This window comes from Delphinapterus leucas, chromosome 8 (genome assembly GCF_059928025.1).
Source record: "Delphinapterus leucas isolate spDelLeu-1000000601 "Yukka" chromosome 8, BTC_Dleu_Yukka2, whole genome shotgun sequence".
Lineage (NCBI taxonomy): Eukaryota > Metazoa > Chordata > Mammalia > Artiodactyla > Monodontidae > Delphinapterus > Delphinapterus leucas.
This window is the reverse complement of record NC_143136.1, coordinates 32,192,128-32,211,421: the sequence shown is the minus strand read 5'-3', so window position 1 is coordinate 32,211,421 and position 19,294 is coordinate 32,192,128. Positions and strand designations below refer to the sequence as shown.

The window sequence follows — 19,294 nt, the reverse complement described above, 5'->3', positions numbered from 1 at the left end:
TTACCATCTGTGGATACCTTAAAGTCAACGTGCTCAAATGGAGCCCATCATCTTCACTTCCTGATCTGCTCTTCTTCTATTTTCTATTCCAGTAAATTACACTTCTGTTTTCTCAGTGACTCTGTAATAAAAAGGACTCCTAGTTACTGAGTAGCCAGCCTCCGTAATAGGTCTTTTATATACGTTACATGCATTATCTCATGAAATCCTTGCAGTAGAATTGCAGCTATTTTCTGAAGGCCATTGGGCCCTTAGCCCCAGATAAACAGCTAGCAAGTCTTCATGCTAGGATTCAAATCCAGTTCTCTTTGGCTTCAAAGCCTTTGCTTTAGTATAGTGATTAACAGCATCATTGGCTTCAAATCCTGGTTCTCCTACCAACGATGGGGGATTGGATAAGCCTCCTTAACTCTCAGCGCTTTGGTTTTCTCCTCTATAAATTGGGAAAGCCAATAATCCCTGCCTTGTAGGATGGTTTGGAGACTTGAATCAGATAAAACTTGACAAACATTTGAACAATTCCTGGCAGCACCAAGCCATAAATCTGGTGTCACCCTAAACTCCTCCATCCACTCACTGCTTGAGGATTAGCCCCCTTAGGGACCTTGTCACCACTGCTGTCATTGCCTTAGTTTAGACCTGGAGTTGGCAAACTATGGCCGGGAGGCCAAATCCAGCCTCCACCTGTTTTTGTAAATAATTTTTTTTAATTGAGGTATGATTGACATTAAAAATAAGGTGTTATTGGAGCGCCGTCATGCCCATTCACTTACATATTTTTTGTGATTGCTTTCACCTTACCACAGCAGTGTTGAGTAGTGGTGATAGGGACCACTCTGTCTGGCCTGCAAAGCCCAATATATTTACGGTCTAACCCTTTACAGAAAACAGTTAGCCAATTCCTGGTTGCCCGTGGTATTGCAATAGTCTCCTCCCTGGTTTTCCTGGTTTTATATCTTCTTCCTCCTTGAACTCATCCTCACCACCCCTTCTCCTGTGCCGGGGGAATCTCCCTAAAATGTGCCCTTAATCATGCCTATTTGCTCCTCATGGTGCATTGAAGACTAAGAACCTAGTCTTCCACGTACTGGTGAGCCCCATACCAGGCTTGTTCTCTGGCTGTAATGAATGCTTTACGCCCTTTCTAGCCTGGCACACACTGTTTTTCTGGTCTGAATACCCGCCTCTTGCCCCTTGTCCTTAACAACAAGTTCAGCATTTACTTCTCTGAGAAGCGCTTTCTGACTTCCACAGGCTGAACCAATGGCTTCAGCAATACTTCACCTTCAGCATTTATCCACAATTTCATGATCGTGGGTTTAAATGTCTGCCTTGTGGCTGCTGTGACTTCCTCTCAAGATTAGGAACATACATTTTTCACTTTTGTATCTGGATGTGGCCCTTAGTAAGCGTCCTTTAAGTTGTTACCGCCTGCTGGCATTTCAGGTGGGGTTTGAAGGCTTACATAAGGAGTTTGAGGAGTATGAGAAAGAGGCAGGTCAGGAGAGAGGTGGCACCTTAGCTAACAGCTGGAGGATAAAACAAGATAATGGGAGGGAGAAGGCAGTAGGAACAGTGTTGGTTAAGCTGATGAAACCTGAAAGAGGTGTGTTGGAGAGATGACGAGCAGAGGAAGGGGGCATGTGAGGGGATGCTGGAAGATAGTCTGAGAGGCATCAGGCCCGTACTCTACACAGCCTCCTTTGCTGTGCTGAGGAGTCTGGGCAAGAGAAACCATGAAGGGCTGCAGGAAGCAAACACCATACTGTCTGCTCGTGTGTAGGTCTTCTGGAAGTCCTTTGAGGCATTGACTACATTTTTGTTTTGTCGTCATTCAGTCCTACACGCACACAATTTCTGGCATATCATAGGCTCTCAATAAATGTGTCTTTCATCATTGAAATATAAGAAAAGTCCTCAGTTTTAAGAGTGGGGTAGTCTCTGGTGCTTAGTATTTTCTTAGAGGATGAACATTTGCTCTGTCTGCGACTTTCATAAATTTAAGAACTTCAGTCATATTTCACCTCAGTCCTTGGATTTTCTGCTTGAAAACTTCCCATTAGGAAAAAAGAGTCTATTCTCTGATGGAAGGTTTGAATTTCTTGGGTCTTTTTCATTGACTTTTTCTTCTTCAATTCTGTTTTGTCTTTGTTGAGTTAAGGCTTTCAAGAGCACCAGAATTCTTTCCTCATCTGCAAAACCAGAGGCAGATCAATTTAGTTCTTGTGATTTTGGTATTTTCTCCTAACAAAAATCTTAAATGGAGCTAGGAGAAATAAACTCTGATTTGCAAAGCATGCCAAAGATGGCGCCTCACAGGTGGAATGCAAAGCCTTTATTAATGATGCCCAGACTAATTCTGTCTTTAGCACAAGGGCTCAGAGAGCCAGCAACTTAGCAGTTTTGTGGGGTAGGCAGGGGGGTGTATCAATGAAATAAATTGGGTCGTAAAATATGCCTAGACAATTGGATAAAACTGGGACTTATGGGGACTCCTGCACTCCAGGAAATTCTCCAAGTCTCCACTTATCCTCAAAATGAACAAGAAGCTTCAGTTTCAAATTGAGTGCATTTTCCATCCATGGATTGGCTTGTTTTGTTCAGTTTTACTTTGAGTATTTGAGGTTATCTTTTCGACGTAACAGCTAAACCCACGGCTTCCTTTCTCGTAAAACCAAAACAAAAAGGCTAGAAATTCAGGTGCCTTCTGTGTGTGCACATGTGTAGTACATACCTGGGATCAAAGCCTGCTATATAAAGTCCTTGATTCTGTGTGGGTTCAAACACATTTCAAAGCTTCAGGATCCTGAAAGTTTTCGCTCTGCTTCCTGAAGACCTGAACACTGCTCCCATAAAGCCATGGCTTGCTTTGGCTTCCAGAGTCATGGGGCTCGGCTGGACCTGGCTTCTAGGACCTGGCCCTGTACTGCCCTGTTTTCTCTTCTCTTCATCCCCGTTTTCTCTAAAGGTGAGTGAGGTTATTGGAGCATGGGGGTGGAGGAGGTGTTTCTCCCACCTGGGTTTCATTCCTTTTAGCAGTCAAGGGCAGTGATTTATAGCAAATCCAGAAGCTAAAGGTGAGACTCCAATCTCCTGGCATGGGCAGCTCTGTATTCCAAGGCAGGCAGGGGACAGCTGACAGCAGCAAATCAGCAGAGACACAGCTCTTAGCAGTTTGCTGGGCATGGAGTGGGAGCTTAATGAATACGTGTGAGTTGGTCTGGGAGACATGAGCAATTTCAGACACTTCTATAAGATGAGAAGAAAATACTGCAAAGTTAAGTGATTTAAGAGAGCAAAGATACCCACCATCCTAAATCCATTTGGGCTTGGAATCAGGGTTAGCTCAAGATTTCCCTTTTTCTGACTTACTTCACTCTGGATGACAGACTCTAGGTCCATCCACCTCATTACAAATAGCTCAATTTCGTTTCTTTTTATGGCTGAGTAATATTCCATTGTATATGTGTGCCACATCTTAAGTCAGAAAGAGAAAGACAAATACTGTATGCTAACACATATATATGGAATTTAAGAAAAAAGATATGTCATGAAGAACCTAGGGGTAAGATGGGAATAAAGACACAGACCTACTAGAGAACGGACTTGAGGATATGGGGAGGGGGAAGGGTAAGCTGGGACAAAGTGAGAGAGTGGCATGGACATATATACACTACCAAACGTAAAATAGATAGCTAGTGGGAAGCAGCCGCATAGCACAGGGAAATCAGCTCGGTGCTTTGTGACCACCTAGAGGGGTGGGATAGGGAGGGTGGCAGGGAGGGAGATGCAAGAGGGAAGAGATATGGGAACATATGTATATGTATAACTGATTCACTTTGTTATAAAGCAGAAGCTAGCACACCATTGTAAAGCAATTATACTCCAATAAAGATGTAAAAAAAAAATTCCCTTTTTGAAGAACACTGATTTAGGCAAATTATGGGAAGTTTCTTTCCTACCCAATTCAAGGTTTTAAGGTCCTCTGATTCACTTTTATAAACGGATTAGCCTGCTTGTTTAAACTTTCAGCATTCTTTACTCAATGCAGGGTTTTAAGGTCCTCTTAATCAACTCTATAGTTAGCTAATTATTTTAAAAAATGAAAGCAATTTGACGTAGTAAAACAAACAAACAAAATGAAAAAAAGAAAGGAAGAAAGAAAGAACAAAAGAATGAAAGAAAGAAAGAGCCATAGGTCTGTTTGGCATAAGATACTTAATTGCCGCCTGACTTATCTCTGGACCTTAGGTGCAGATTCCCCAGTTTTCAGATGAAATAAAGCTCTTTAGAGGTTGATACCTGGTCTGTTACAATGGTGTGAAATGGTGACCGTTTTACCAGAAGGTGAATTTCAACCTTCTCTCCCTCTAGAGCTTCTCGGTTGAAAAACCAAGTGGTTTATACAAAGTAGGTGCTCAAAAGATATTTGATTATTAATTTTTACTGTATAAGAAATATTCATACACATTCTCTTATTTTACATGTTTTGAACATGTAAAGTTAAATATCAGAGAAATAATCAAATTTACTTTTAAGAAAATTTATCTCAACCTGTAACTGGGATCCTCCCATGGTGGATATTGGAAAATTGTGTAACCAGATTTAGTGGTGATAATTGGGAGCTTGCCTCGGGGGAGGGCAGGAAACTTGGTCTTCTTTAAGCTTAGAGTCAACACAACAAATGGGCAGGATATAATGATTAATGCACAAAAAACCTTTAATACAGGGCTGAATTTGATTAAGTACTACGGTGGAGTTATAATAGTACAAAGGATGCTCAGAGGGCATCTCTGATAGACAGAAATGAGGGTTGGGAAAGAAAACTACTGTCTAGCCAACCAGGGCTGCTGGATTAACCATGGCAATGGTTAATGGCTGCTGCCATATTGTTCTCTTCTGAGGACACAGGTTGCCTACTACAGGTGCTTGGGGGAAAGGACTAATGTTTTCAGAATAAAGTGATTTATACACAGGAAGAGGTGTCCTGGAAGCTCAGATTGGAGTGGTAAGCTGGGATCAGATAATGGAGACAGTGAAAGTTATTTGTTTTTGTAATCAGTGGTATATAAGGCATGAAAGGGTTTGAACAGAATGAGTGTCATGGTTCAATCCAAGTTTTGAGTGTCACTTGTGTGATTGATTGACTAGAGAGGGGCCCAGTTAGTTACAGGAAAGTAATTTGTCATGAAGCCACTATTTTTTAGATGATGTGAGCCCTTTTGTATGGAGAGCTGGCCTCCCTTCTCCTGTAGAAGCCAGAGGGAAAAGAACAAAGGAACACAAGTTGTTCGAGTGAAGGAGAGAGGGCGGTGGAAGAGGTGATGACAGTGGCAGGGGAAGCCCATAGAAGTGAACAGCAGGGTTGCCTCAGCCTACAGAGGAAATGACCCGGTGCCCTCGGCTCGGTGGCTTCCTTCATCAAGCAGCATCCCTCATTCTCTGGCGATAATGCAGGGAAGGGGGTGGCCGGCACCAGGGGCCAAGGCTCAGCTCCTCATGGGCGATTGAGGTCCAGGGCCAGATCAATGCGGGTAGAGGTTATTAAGGTATACTTTGAGGGATAAAGCAAGACTCTATACCTCAGCCTCCAAACTTTCCCCTACTACTCTTATGGGTCCTACAGCTCTATCATAACCTTAGAATACCAGAGTGGGAAGGCACTCTGATGTCATCTGATCTAATCCCCTATTTTGCATGTGAGGGAAAAATGAAGTCCACGGGGGAGGCATGGCTTTCCCCAAATCACCTATTTCACAGTAGAGCCAGCCCTTCTCTTTGTCACATCAGTGTTCTTCATGCCACAACCAACTGCCTTCAAGGCACTGTTTTCCAATAAGGAAGCACCTTCATGGAGCGTAACCGGAAGACAGTGGCGAGATGGAGGGGGTGCTGGGGTGGGTGGAGAAGGAAAGGGGTAGGGGAGGGTGATGGGTTTGTTGATGGGGGGAGAGAAAGGCTGACAGGTGAGACTGGAGGGGGCCATCAAAGATCAACTTTGCCTGGCCTGAGGGTTTTGCCTGGACCTTGTCATGCGCTAGCATGAGTTCATTGAGTTCCCTTTGGTTTTCTTGCTTTAGGGGTGCACGTGGCCCAGCCTGCAGTGGTGCTGGCCAGCAGTCGGGGTGTTGCCAGCTTCGTCTGTGAATATGGGTCGTCAGGCAAAGCCGCCGAGGTCCGGGTGACGGTGTTGCGGAAGGCAGGCGGCCAGCTGAACGAAGTCTGCGCCGCGACCTACATGGTGGAAGATGAGCTGACCTTCCTGGAGGATTCCACTTGCACTGGCACCTCCAGTGGGAACAGAGTGAACCTCACCATCCAAGGGCTGAGGGCCACGGACTCCGGGCTCTACATCTGCAAGGTGGAGCTCATGTACCCGCCGCCCTACTATGTGGGCATGGGCAATGGAACCCAAATTTACGTCATTGGTGAGCATCACTGACGACGCCTTTTGCATTGCTGTCTCTTCTCTGTGTGCAAACAGTTTTGCTCCTTGATTTCAGGTCGTTCATGTTTAGGATTGTGGGAATTCTCTTTAAGAGTTCTCTGGCCTACTGCATGAGTCCTACTCAGTATGGGTGGCGAGGCAAACGGCATTCTGTTTATAAAATAAAATGAGCTGGAGAAGGTGTGTTTCCTCCCGGCAGGTTGGGGCACTCACACTGGAGCGATACCCAGCATGAAATTTGGCCTTGGCCTTTGATCTGAAACTCCTGGCAAAGTAGCCCCAACAGTCAGACTTACCTGGGGTCCAGCGATTCCAATTAGGGGTGGACATCAAGGTCTGGAAGCTTGAACTTTTTCCTTCTCTCACCGGTGGGGGGGAGTACTGCCCTAGAATTTAGAAAGCATCTCAGGGAAATTCTGCTTTGTTCTCTGTTGCAGATCCAGAACCATGCCCGGATTCTGATTTCCTCCTCTGGATCCTGGTAGCAGTTAGTTCAGGGTTGTTTTTCTACAGCTTCCTCATCACAGCTGTTTCTTTGAGCAAAATGGTGAGTGCCGTGCCGATAACGCACCATCCTTGGTCAGAATACCTTTAGTGATAACAACTGGCCAAATGATGCTGTTGAGTCGAGTTTTCTTGAGATGAAGCGGTAAATGAAGAAGAGGAAGGACGGTGGTAAAGAACACACTAGAACCCTTGGCATTGGCCTTTGAGGTTTCAGGATGACTAATATTTTATATGAGTGTGTTTGACATTGAATGTTTGTGTGCTTTTGCATAGGGTTTCATTTTGAGTAGCTGAACAACACGGGGCAGCTGTTTTGCTCTTTATCTTCATGACAATTGTACTTAAGTTAATAACCCTGAAACATTAGGTTGGGCAAAATGATGCTGGAGAAGACCGCAGGGGTGGTTAATGTCCCTCTACTTTACCTGGAAGGCATCACTCTGTACAACTCTACTTGAGCCATCCTTGACCAAGCTGTAGGCGTCCACGTAACACATGCCCAGGGTGCCCTGTTACCCAGTCTGCTTGACTGGCAAGCCTCATGCTCTTCTCCAGCCCAGTAAATGAGAACCCAGTTTTCATTTACTACAGTTGTTGTAGAAGAAGCAGAGGTATGGAACCCGGACTTCTGTCAAGATTTCTGACAGTCGCTTGCAACCTCCTTTGCCTGAGGCTGGCTTTGCCATTCACAAACCTCTCCCTCCCCTTCCTCTCTCCCTCCCCTTCTCTTCCACTCCCTTACTCCCTCCCTCTCTCCCTCCCGCACCCCTACACTGTATTCCAAGAACCTCTACTCAGTCTGTTCTGTTGCTGTAGCTTCTTTCTACCTCATTTGCTAAAAAGTGCCACACTAACCAGTAGACTAGACCTCAATTTACTGAGGTGATAAAAACTGGGAACTAATGTGGACCGAGAAAAAAAGTAATAAAGAGTATGTGAGGAGTAGAGATGAGACATACTGCTCGCAAAGAGAATAATTGAAGTTTATTATCTTATCAAGCTCATCCCCTCACAAACAAGACCCAGTCAATTATCATAGGCATTTTGGGTGTTCTTTCTAAAGCTTTCTTGAAGTTTCTTTCTGCTATCTCCCAGTCAGGGAAAATGATTTCTATCTTAAGTCAATAGCACAGAGTTATTTACCCGAAATGAATTTTAATAGCTGAATCAAGAAAATCTCCTGGGGCTTATAATTCTGTATGTTGTGAACATCTATTTTTCAGTGGGGTAGGGACCCAATATTTGTTGAATCCTATTATAGTTAGAAGTGGCTTCTGTATTCCTCAATACTAATTACTGTTTCTTTTAATGTTTGGCAGCTAAAGAAAAGAAGCCCTCTTACTACAGGAGTCTATGTGAAAATGCCCCCAACAGAGCCAGAATGTGAAAAGCAATTTCAGCCTTATTTCATTCCCATCAATTGAGAGACCATTATGAAGAAAAAAGACTATTTTCCAATTTGTAAGAGCTGAGGCAATTCTAACTTTTTGCTATCCAGCTATTTTTGTTTGTTTGTGTATTTTGGGGGATTCATCTCTCTTTAATATAAAGCAGGATGCAGAACCCAAATTAAGCGTACTACAATTTAAAACAAAGGAGCAGAAAAACAGAGCCGGGCTGGTTCTGTCACATCTGATCCAATTTTAGTAAAAGCCTCACTTGGGAGCAATATTGGGATGCAGCATTACAATGTGGAGTCAAGACATAAGTTAGGGAATGGTACAGTCCCAAGAAAGCAAAGGAAGAATTAAGAGCGAGGATGGTATTATATACATCTTGTATTTACCTGTGAGATGTTTATAGCTGAAATGATGTTTTCATGTAAAATTTTTATGCTGTGTTATTTTTCTTAACAAATATATAATTACATAAAGACTTAAAAAATACTCACATGGCTATATTTTAGCCAGTGATTCCAAAGGTTGTATTGTAACAATATGTATTTTTTATTTGATAGTATTGTGCATGGGGGCCACATGTGCTTTTGTGTATTTGCTGGTAGTTTGAGTATAAACACTATATGGCAGTGTCTTCCCACCATGGGTTCAGGGGAAGTTTTGTGGAGAGACTCAGGACACTAATACACCAGGTAGAGTACAAGGTCACTTGCCAACTGGCTTGGAAACTGGATAAGGTCATAGCTCATTCTTGCAGACATGTTGGGCTGAGTTGGTGTTGACATGGGGTTTGGGCTTTTATGCCAACTCCTTCCACTGGTTTGCAAGGAAGCCAAAGCTGGTGGTATCTGAGTTAACTTGATAGAGCACCATCATCGTCGAGAAAATGGCTCATTTCAGGAGTCTTGCGGGTATGAACCTCAAGGAAGCTCCAGTTCCATGGGGGCCCCAGTTCCTTACACATGGTTAATGCCACCGACAGAAAAAAGCAGCAGATGGCAGAACAGAATGCGAGGGTCTCTGAAAACTAACACTGTTGGTGTTTTTTAACTTGATATTTTCCGTGAAAATGCAACAACATGTATAATATTTTTAATTAAATAAAAATCTGTGGTGGTCGTTTTCCAGAGTTGTTTTTGACATTCCTTATAAGTGAGTATTGTGTTTGAGTTTATTTTTGGTTGATTCATTTAGCAGTTGGTTGAGTCTCCAATATTAGGAATACTGAGAACAAATCGAAAAAACCCAAAAGGAGGGCTTCCCTGGTGGCGCAGTGGTTGAGAGTCCGCCTGCCGATGCAGAGGACACGGGTTCGTGCCCCGGTCCGGGAAGATCCCACATGCCGCGGAGCGGCTGGGCCCGTGAGCCATGGCCGCTGAGCCTGCGCGTCCGGAGAAAACCCAAAAGGGCAAATAATGCTTCATGAATCAGCCCTTCACCTGCAAGCCATTCTTGGAAGGAATTCATCCTCTGTCCTTTTGATTGCTTCCCCAGTGTTTGGGATACGAAGCGATCTACCACGGCTACAGCAGCCCTTGATAAATCACACAGCGCTCTCTTCAGCACAGGTTCTTTACCCCCTCTTTCTCACCCAGACCTTTCCCAGCTCTACTCGAGCACTGATTACAGTTGCCATGGCAACTCCAGCCGTTGTCAACCTTGGTCCCTGCAGCCATTTTGCTCTGCTTCTGTGGTAAACGGAGCTTTCCCTTGCAGCTTCCAGAGGGACTCTTTCACAAATGTGAGGAACACATCCCCTCTGTGATTCTTGGTTAACCAGTATGTAGCCTCAGCCTGCTTGGTTTCCATTTAAGGTTTCTCATTCTTGACCTCCATATCCTGTTGTTGTTCTGTGCAACGATTCTCAGGGTGGCCAGGGATCACCTATAATTGAATCAACTGGGTCACTTCCTAAAAATGCTGATTCAAGCGCTTAACCTCAGATGCACTGAATCAGAACCTTTGGGCGATGGGGCCAGGAGTTTGCTCTCCCAACAGCCTCCTCAGTGCTTCTCAGACCCCTCAGGTTTTGAGGATCGCTGTTTAGGCAGCTCTCTCTCTTGCTCACTAAAACTCTCTCTTTTTTTGCAAGCAAGTGCTAACAAACAAATGAGAGAGCACATAGTGAGCATTCCAGAAAGATGTGTTAAATAAAAAGGAATAGGTCTTCCAAATATGGTAATGGCACTTACCTAGAATAAATTCCTACTATGCAGAAGACTGTTTCTCTTGATTTCTTGGTCTTTGGTTGGAAGCCATGAAGAAACACACAGTTTATGAGGCCCAACGGATAGTCTGATACCATTTCTTCTCCTCCAAATGTCTTTAGAGAGATCATTCTTCTCCATAGTTGATGGAAGATCTAAATGACAGAGGGCCTTAGGCAAGGGATCTCTCGGGCATCTTTCAGACACCATTAGACAATGGACTACTTTACATAAGCTTAATATCTCCTCTACTATTATCTGAAATTCTGCCATTAGCTATTCATTGAGTTAAGCGTTGCCTACTTCACTCAGCCTCAATTTTGAAGACATATTAATAAAATACTCTTTGGCTCCAAAGAATTTCTCCTATGATATTTCTCCTATGAAGAAATAGGCAAGAAAGACTGTGACCTGAAAGGGTGGAAAGCAAATATGGGGTAGGGTTGTCTGGGGACCAAAGGAAAGCCTTTTCTAATCCCTAACTTGTTTATGAGGGTAGATCCATTATCTGCAATACTCAGAGAGATGCATAGCCCTCAAATCAGGGGACCAATGGCTTTATGGCCTTCCAGCCTTCATCACCATCACCATCTCTGGGATCAAGGTCTTGGGGAAGCCCCAAGACTCCAGTCATCATCAAATGAGGCTTGGTCCACCGTGGCTGAGAGAGGAGGGGTCCACTGTGCCCCTCCTCCCGGAACCACTAGTCTCAGGTAGGAATGTGGAGACAAGAGGAGCAAGAGAGAGCTACCAGGGGTTGCCTGGGTCAACCCCAACTCTTACCAGTTCCCAGCACATACCTCTGCTCATCTCCCTTATTCCAATATGGTACTCTCATTTCTGCCACTTCCTGTTTCCCTATTCATCACCCCCAAATATCTTTATCCCTTATTTTTGCATCCATAAACACTCATTTCAAATTCTGCCTCGTCCATCGGATGTGCTGACACTTCAAGCCTACATGGATTTTTCTCTTCTGTTTTGCAGCTATATTCAGTTTCGTCTCTAATAATTTCAGATGCCTATGTCTTTTCTCCCTAGCTTGGATGGAAACTTCTCCAAAATAGGCATCACCACAACTTTAGGCACACAATAGATGCTCAAACAAGTGTACTGGAGAGTTGGGGAGCTAGGACATCTGGGACAATGAGAGGGACATGTCTTCTATGCAGAACATGGCTGTTTTGAACGGGGAATGACCCCAATTTACAAGGAGCATGCTATGGTTGTATCTTCCCATTGGCTGTATTACTGGTTTCCATTTTCCCCATTTTTGAGTGAGAAGTTCTAATGCTTCAAGCCTAATCTCCTCCCTCTTTGACCAAGAGAATTATGTGTAGGTCAATCTGTTTCTCAGCTTAAACCTTTAAGACTGGAATGTGAGCTCCCTCTGGCTCCCTTGCCCCACGCATTCTACTTTTATCTCAATCTAATCTTCCAATATTTTTGTGGGGGGGAGGGAGATGAATTCTCATTTTTATTCTCTGTATTTTGAACTGTGGGTTGCCGCTAAAACTGACTATATTTTTATACTGAGTCTGTACCTTCTTTTGTCTCCACAGTTGATACACACTTACTTTACTTGGGACCAAAACTTGCAAACTGTTGATGTCACTGTGCTGTTAATTGGAGCAAAGCCAGTTGGGAAGGTTAAGAAGTTAGACACTTAAGTTATTGTTTTTGGAGTTCTCAAAGTGAAGGAGAAGCTGGCTTTCTCTGGAAAGCTATTTCTATTGTTTTACTTCTCTTTTGCACCTGGTTAGAGCGATGATTTAGGCGGCTTAGAGACCTTGTTTTATTTTATAAATTTGTTTTTCTCAGCTCAGGTCAATTTTCTTTGTTCAGACCAGAAAGATAACACATCCTATTGGTGGAGATGGAGGAAAGGTTCTTTACTTCCTCTTTTATGTGTCCTTGTCTACAGGCTGGGATAGGAGTTAATAGGTAGGTTTGCCAGATTCAGCCAAAAGAAAAAAAAAACAAAAAACCCCAAAAGCCAAAAACAGGATGCCCTGTGTTTGATCTGACAACCTTATCAGCAGGAAACTTTGTACCTTAACATGGTGTGAATAAAAAGTGTTCTGGAGACCCCTCCCCAGGAGTTTCTGGGCAGGAACAGCCTGAGACCGGGGCTGCTGCTTCAGGACTAACACAATCTCCTGTTCTCACTCCAGGGCACATGTTGGATGGATGCTCAGTATCGCTGGGGGCCAATGGGTCCTACAAAGTTGGCAGTTACTTACCTATTAAATTTTTTCTTAGAAGTCAACTCACTTTGTTCTATACGGTGAGGAGTCTGACATTCAGACCCTTCTTGGAAATCTTTGCTTTCGTGGGTGCACTCTATTACAGCTGTTCTTACACCGATTGTGCACCATAATTATCTGGAACATTTGGAAAAAATGTGGATTGAGGTGCCTCAGATCCAGAGCTTCTCGTTTATAAGATCTGAGGTAGGGCCTGAGGGATTTTAATCCTTCAGTGAGTCTCTGAGATCTTACTCTCAGATGCCCTGGTCTAACTCAGGATCCTACCATCACAGATGACTAGGACTGGAGAAAGGACCTTGGAAATTGTTTTCACATTTTAGAAGAAAACGAGCCTCAGAGACATTAGGAAACTTGTCCAAGGTAACAAAGTCTGAGAAGACAGGTCTGTAGATTTTCACGTCAGGGCTGTGCTGTGGGTGACACTTTGAGCCTTTCTGCTCAGGGACTGTCCTTTTTAGGCTGCTTCTGGAACATCACTGCCATCACCGCAGGCTACCTCTAGAAAACCTGTTTTTCCTCTCACCTCCACGCCAGCTGCTCTGTTAAGTCTCAGTGTTACCATTACTACTCTTTCCTGCCTGATGTTGGCTCCATCTTTTCTATCTCTGCCTTAACCTTCCGGGGCCCTAGCAAGAGGGTCTCGGGTGATCCTCAGCAATCCGGCAGAAGGATGCAGCAGAAGAGAAGACAAAACACTGCTGCCAACCTTCTGTCAGCAAAGCCTACGGTGCCCTGAGAAAGCTTCTCAATTCTGCTGGAAGTCATGGAACAACCCAGTGAAACGATACATGTTCTTTTTTTTATATCACATGCCATCAGGTTACCATAGCAACCAACCTTGCTTTAAAAACATGATATTAGTCACCCAAAGTGATATTATCTATTTGAACAAAAAGAGGAGGCTCTCTCTGGGAGAAACTGTAGGAAATATATTTCAGGAGGTGACTTCAAATTTTAGAATGCAACGAAAGTGATGTCTCACGAATTACACTTTTCTGAGGACATTGCCTTTTTCTTCTTGCTTCATCTTGACAACATTTTAGTTTGTTCTGTAGTCCTCACATTGTTATTTTCTTTAATGCATTGAACACGAGCCTTGCTTTCCTTCCTTGCAGTTAACTGCAAGTCAGACATAGTCTTTAGTCTCCCGTGAGCATCTGTTTGCCCCTGGCACATCAAAGTTATCCTTAACCATGACTATAAGGACAGGAAGCTTGGATTTGTGAATGAAGACTAACATTCTCTAGTGTTGCTTTCCTATTGAGGAAGCCGCCATGCTGGATACAGTTCATGAGCTCCTTATTTGGATTGAAGAGGGAAAGGAGACCAACTCATGAAGGCTTCAACACTGCATGGGTGTAAATTAGCTAAAGTAATCCTCACAAGATCCCTGGAGAAGAGATACTGACAACACCCGCATTTTACAGTTGAGGAAGCTGAGGTTTTAGGGGGTTTTATTACTTGCCCAATCTCACACAGCTAGTAAGTGGCAGAGTCAGGATTAGAACTGATGTTGAATTCCAAGGCTCAGGCTCTTTTCAGATGACCACGTCTGAATTCTGGGGGTCTATCTGCAAAAGGAAAAGGGTAAAATGGAAAGTGAATGGGGACCAAAGTGCTAGAGAAGCAAAGCGTGTTTCATGGGGGTTACACATGAGGGGTTACACATGGGGGGTTAAGCAAATATTCTTGGGGGTTACACATGGGGGTTACACATGGGGGTTAAGCAAATATTCTTATTTTGAATAACTATTTCAAAACAAGTGTTTTAAAAGGGTTTTAAAACACTTGTTTGAGATTAGCTCCAGCAGCTGAGAATTGTCACCAGAGAATGAGGAAAACAGGAAATCGAAGACATGTAAAAGTGGACCATGGGTGGCAGTCCACAGTTTACATAGTAGCTGCTTTCCCAGTCACTGGCGCTGAAGTCCATGCAGCAATGTTGCTGGCTGGCCTTGGGTATTAGAACTTCTCACTCAAAAATGGGGAAAATGAAACCAGTAATACAGCCAATGGGAAGATTCGGTTCTTGCAAAACCATAGCATGCTCCTTGTAAATTGGGGTCATTCCCATTCAAAACAGGCTGGAGGTAAAAGAAAGTAATGACCAGTGGAAGTCAGTGGGAGTGACCTTGCATGTATACCTGTGACCCCTGGAATGGGGCTAGTTTCTAAAAGGATAATAATCAGCTTGGAATAGAAGGTGAGTTTGGGGGATGGGGGTAAAGAGAAGGGAGAGTCTCTGAGTTGGGGCTGAGGGGTGCTGGAAAATATCAATGAGTCCCTTTGAGGAGAACAAAAGAAAGAAAACAAAAGACAGAAGCCTGGAGTTCCCCCCAAATGGCAAATGAAGTAGACCAATATTCTGTGAACAAAATTATCAAGCAAGACCCAATGCCACAGGTCACATAGAAGACTGAGAGAAGCCCAGGTCAGAAGCAGGGGACCATCCAGCTGAGGCTGTGACTGAGGTAGCCATGTAGACGTAATTCCTACCAGAAGTCAAAGTGTGGGAACCACCGGAAAAAAACCCTTCCCTGCCAGGAATGAATATGAAAGGCAATGGTTCCGCTCGGGATGGGTGGTGCTGGAGGCAAGTATGTGTGTGGGACAGGCTGGGCACTGTGCAGGGGTGAAAGCTGATTATGGGGGAGCATCACAAAAGAACTGCTGAATGGAGAGCCTTAAGCCTGTGCGCAGCTGAGCACCCTGGACTGGGCTTGTGCCGATTTGAGTGTTCATGGTGTTTGTAATTTGAGCTTGAGGAGATGATTTAGGAAGGGCATGAGAGCTGTGTTCAAGACATGAAGGGCTGTCATGTGAAAGAGGAACTAGATTTGCTTTGTGGGCTTCCTGGAGCACTCAGCCCTGGTGTTCCAAGGAGCACGTGATAGAAAGGAGGTTTAGCACGATTTTCCTTCTAATGTGTACACTTGGATTCAGAGCCAGGGAGAGTGCATTCTGATGGGTCATATTGCAGATTGGCTTGGGGCAGGCCTGCTGGAGCCTCATCAACATCACTGGTGGGGAAGGAAAAGAATCAGGGGAAGTGGAATCCTGGACTCCACCCTCAGAAACTTTCCTCTTGTGTGGTGCTTTATATACACTGGGATCAAACTAGTCTGGATGAATCTGGCTTTTTCCAACTCTCTTAACACTTTTGGCTTCATCAGTCACAGCTGTACTAATGCTGTCTAACTTGGCTGCCTAACCTATAAATTTTTTCAAATCAGACATCACTATGCCTAGTGAAACTGAGAGAATTATTTTATAATCTCACTCTCTGGAAACAAAATAGTCAATGGAAATTTTTAATACAAAAAGAATGTGGTAGAAACACAAATTTAAGTCATGAATTGAAAACATGCAGCAAAATCTTTATCCACTAGGCTCTACAATATTCTGTGAACATCTGTGGAAATATAGAGGTATTAAATTAGATACGGGCTGGTTTTTCTCTTTGCAGAACATAACAGAAACCTAACTGGAAAACCCACAGCAATAACATAAAACCAAATGTGATGTCTAGTCTCTTCAAGGTCAAAATTCATGTGCAAATGAGAAGAAAATTACATGCTTTGCCCTTGAACAAAAGGACCTCTGTTAATATTCTTATTAAATACTTCATGTTTCTAAGAGACGATTAAGAAAGCAAATGTACCATCTACCCGGAGTCTAAATTATATTCAAAAGTGATGATAATAGAGACAAATGTGTAATATACAAGGTTGGTCTTACTTTGCTTGTATTCCATTGTTGGAATGTTTTCCTGTGCATATATTTATAAGTCTATGTTCAGTTCCTTAAAAAAAAGAAGTCACTGTCTTTTCCACAGAATCAAGAAAATGAGTGCAAAAAATTGATCCATTTGACAAGAGAGCATATCAATATGTCCTGGCCTGAGGGCAGGAGGCTGGCCAAGGTGACCCCTTAAGGTCCTGTCCTGCGGAGTGAGGTACTAGATCTGTCCTTTGGAAGCCTGTCTCCAAGGAGACGTCTGTGGAGCCCTGAAAAGTGAATTGTCAAGGGTAAACGGACTAGTAGCCCTTGTTTGGAGCTAGGAGATCTCTTTCTGCTCTTGGCTCTGCCCCAGTGGGTTTGCAGTTGCCTGAAGCCATTTCTGGGTTAAGCACCCTTTAAGAGCCATCCTGGTCTCTTTGTTGATGGCTCTAGCCCCAGGTAAACTCCCATCCCCAGACTTATTCTTACACCGTCTTGTACTTATGTAATTTGTTATTGTTTAATGCTCATAATTAAGTACCCATGCATTAATATTACCGTGTCCCCAAATACAAAATGAATTCCCCAAGGGACTTCTACTTCCTGGAGGCAGTGTGGGGTAATAGTTCAGCATGGCCTCTGCTGCAAGGGGCCTGGGGCTAATCCTGCCCCATACTTTATGCCTCTGTTTCCTCTTCTGTAGGACGAGGTTGCAGATTGGATGAGTTGGTGTTTATAAAGTGCTTAGCATGGGCCTGGCATGGGATGAACACTGTGTTGTGTAGCAATATACATAGTAACTGTATGACTACAGAATACTTGTATTATTTCTTCATGACCCCTTATAGTACTTGGCACGGTGCCTGACACAGGTCAGGTTTACATTTTTCCTGTTTGCCTTCCTTTCTTGCACCTTTCCTTCATTTCCCCTTCAGCAAATATTTGCTAAGCAGATAGAGCCTTTTAAATAAGACTGATACTGGTTAAAATGGACATGTGCATTAGTTCGGGTGACTGAATTCACTGTATCCCCTAGTTATTCTCCTCCAAATCTACTCTGCATGCTCTCCTACTCTGCTCTGTGTGGGGAAAGCTGACTTGAATGGACCACAACACCTGCCTTCCTTGCCCTCTGGAAATCACGATGGATGGAAGGCACCAGCAGGAGATGGGCGTGGAGAGACAGTGATTGGGGTATTTCTTCCAGTCATCCCAGCATCCAGGGCAGTAGTTGCGTCCTTCCCTGACTTCAACTCTGGTTGGGTGGCTGCTTCTCCTCATTTCCTCATTTCCTGCCCTCACTGAGCTCTGGTCACTACTTTTGCCCCTTCTCCTTAAGATCTAGGGAAAATAAAGTATTTATTATATTATTTATTTATTACTTTATTATTATAATAAAGTATTTCTGTGGTTGTTGGTTGCTGAGGAATCTCAACGTCCACTGTTTGCCCTTAACGCTGTCCACACCTCTGTAAGAAGTCCCTTTATTCAAGTTTCTTCAGTTGAACCATCTGAGATGAACTCTGCTTTGTGCTGAGATCCTAACTGATAAATCACAGATCCTTGGAAATGTCCTCTGTGCCTCTGGATCCCCATTTCCTTCTCTATAGTGGAAGGGGGCTGGTCAGACTCGCTACCTCCAAGGTCCCTTCTAGGCCTGAAAGCCTATGGAGCTAGCATTAGAATTCAGAGCAACCTTGAGAAGCTGCAGAGATTTTCAGATATAAACAAGGTGAATTTCAATGAAGAGCAAGTGTAGAGGGGTGTGCTTGGGGAGGAAAAACAAAATTATAGAAATGTCAGGTGGTAAGCGGCTGACTGTGTGCAAGTACATCAGCAAAAAGAAAGAAAGAAACAAAAAACTCCAGGATGAGTAAGCTGTGCTGATGCTGTTCACATTGAGTAAATCTGGGGGATAGACACAGCGTGTGATCTGTAGGAAGTACAAGGCGGTCCCCTGGAGTTGCTTGTCACTGCACACACTAGGCTAGGGTGTGGTGATCTGATTCGGCTCAGTAATTTAGAAGAGCTGAACTTAAGAGAAAAGAAACCCAGAGTTAGATTGAAAATCGTAACCGACTTCTACAAAGATCAGTTTCTTCTGTCCTTCCTCCCTTTGTTAGAGCCTGAAGGTAGATCAAGGAGCAGTCATCATTCATATGAAGGGACATCTCAAGTCCCTGTGTCCGGGAAGTGAACTATGTAGAACAAGTTGTATCTTGGCCAATTATGAGTGTAATCCTGGACGTAAATTACAATGTACAGGGATTGGTGTGTTGTCATTGGCGGTGTCAGTGTCTTGAGAATGTATTATTTTCACTCTGCCCAATTCTTTCCACTTTAAAGCTTGGACACTGAACAGTTACTGACACAGAGTAGGTTTTCAGTAAGTATCTCTAGAAGAATGAGTGCCTGATTGAATATGAAAATGGGGCTATAATCATTCAACGGAGTTGAATGAAGCTAAGACCAATATAAGAGGGAACCTCAAAGGCTTGTAGGGCCTTTATTTACTAGGTATAGACCTGCAACCTACTTCCCAGGAAATGATATAAGAATAAGCTGTAATCTAGAATTCTGCACATTTAAAGAAGAAACCTCAAGCACAAGACTACATTAATAGAGTTCCTCCAGTGGCTGGAAGAAGACCTGGGTTGTGGTCAATGCCAGAGGAGGACTTGGGTAGCAGAAGAGCAGGCAGAAATTCATGTCTCCTTGGTGGATGATTTGGGGAGGAGTGTGTCA

At 43.7% G+C, this 19,294-nt stretch overlaps 1 protein-coding gene across 2 annotated transcripts; it reads left to right on the top strand.

The window, feature by feature from the left end:
• The first annotated feature begins 1,437 nt into the window (after nt 1-1,437).
• On the top strand, nt 1,438-9,481 carry CTLA4 (cytotoxic T-lymphocyte associated protein 4). 2 transcript variants are annotated; one of them, XM_022567479.2, is made up of 4 exons: nt 2,677-2,968; nt 6,081-6,428; nt 6,886-6,995; nt 8,275-9,481. In XM_022567479.2, the coding sequence occupies exons 1-4, from the start codon at nt 2,860-2,862 to the stop codon at nt 8,377-8,379; spliced, it is 672 nt and encodes a 223-aa protein (XP_022423187.1). In that variant the 5' UTR covers nt 2,677-2,859; the 3' UTR covers nt 8,380-9,481. The 2 variants fall into 2 exon arrangements, with proteins under 2 accessions (XP_022423188.1, XP_022423187.1); XM_022567480.2 differs by lacking the exon at nt 6,886-6,995 and having other exon boundaries at nt 1,438-2,968.
• Nucleotides 9,482-19,294: the final 9,813 nt, after the last annotated feature.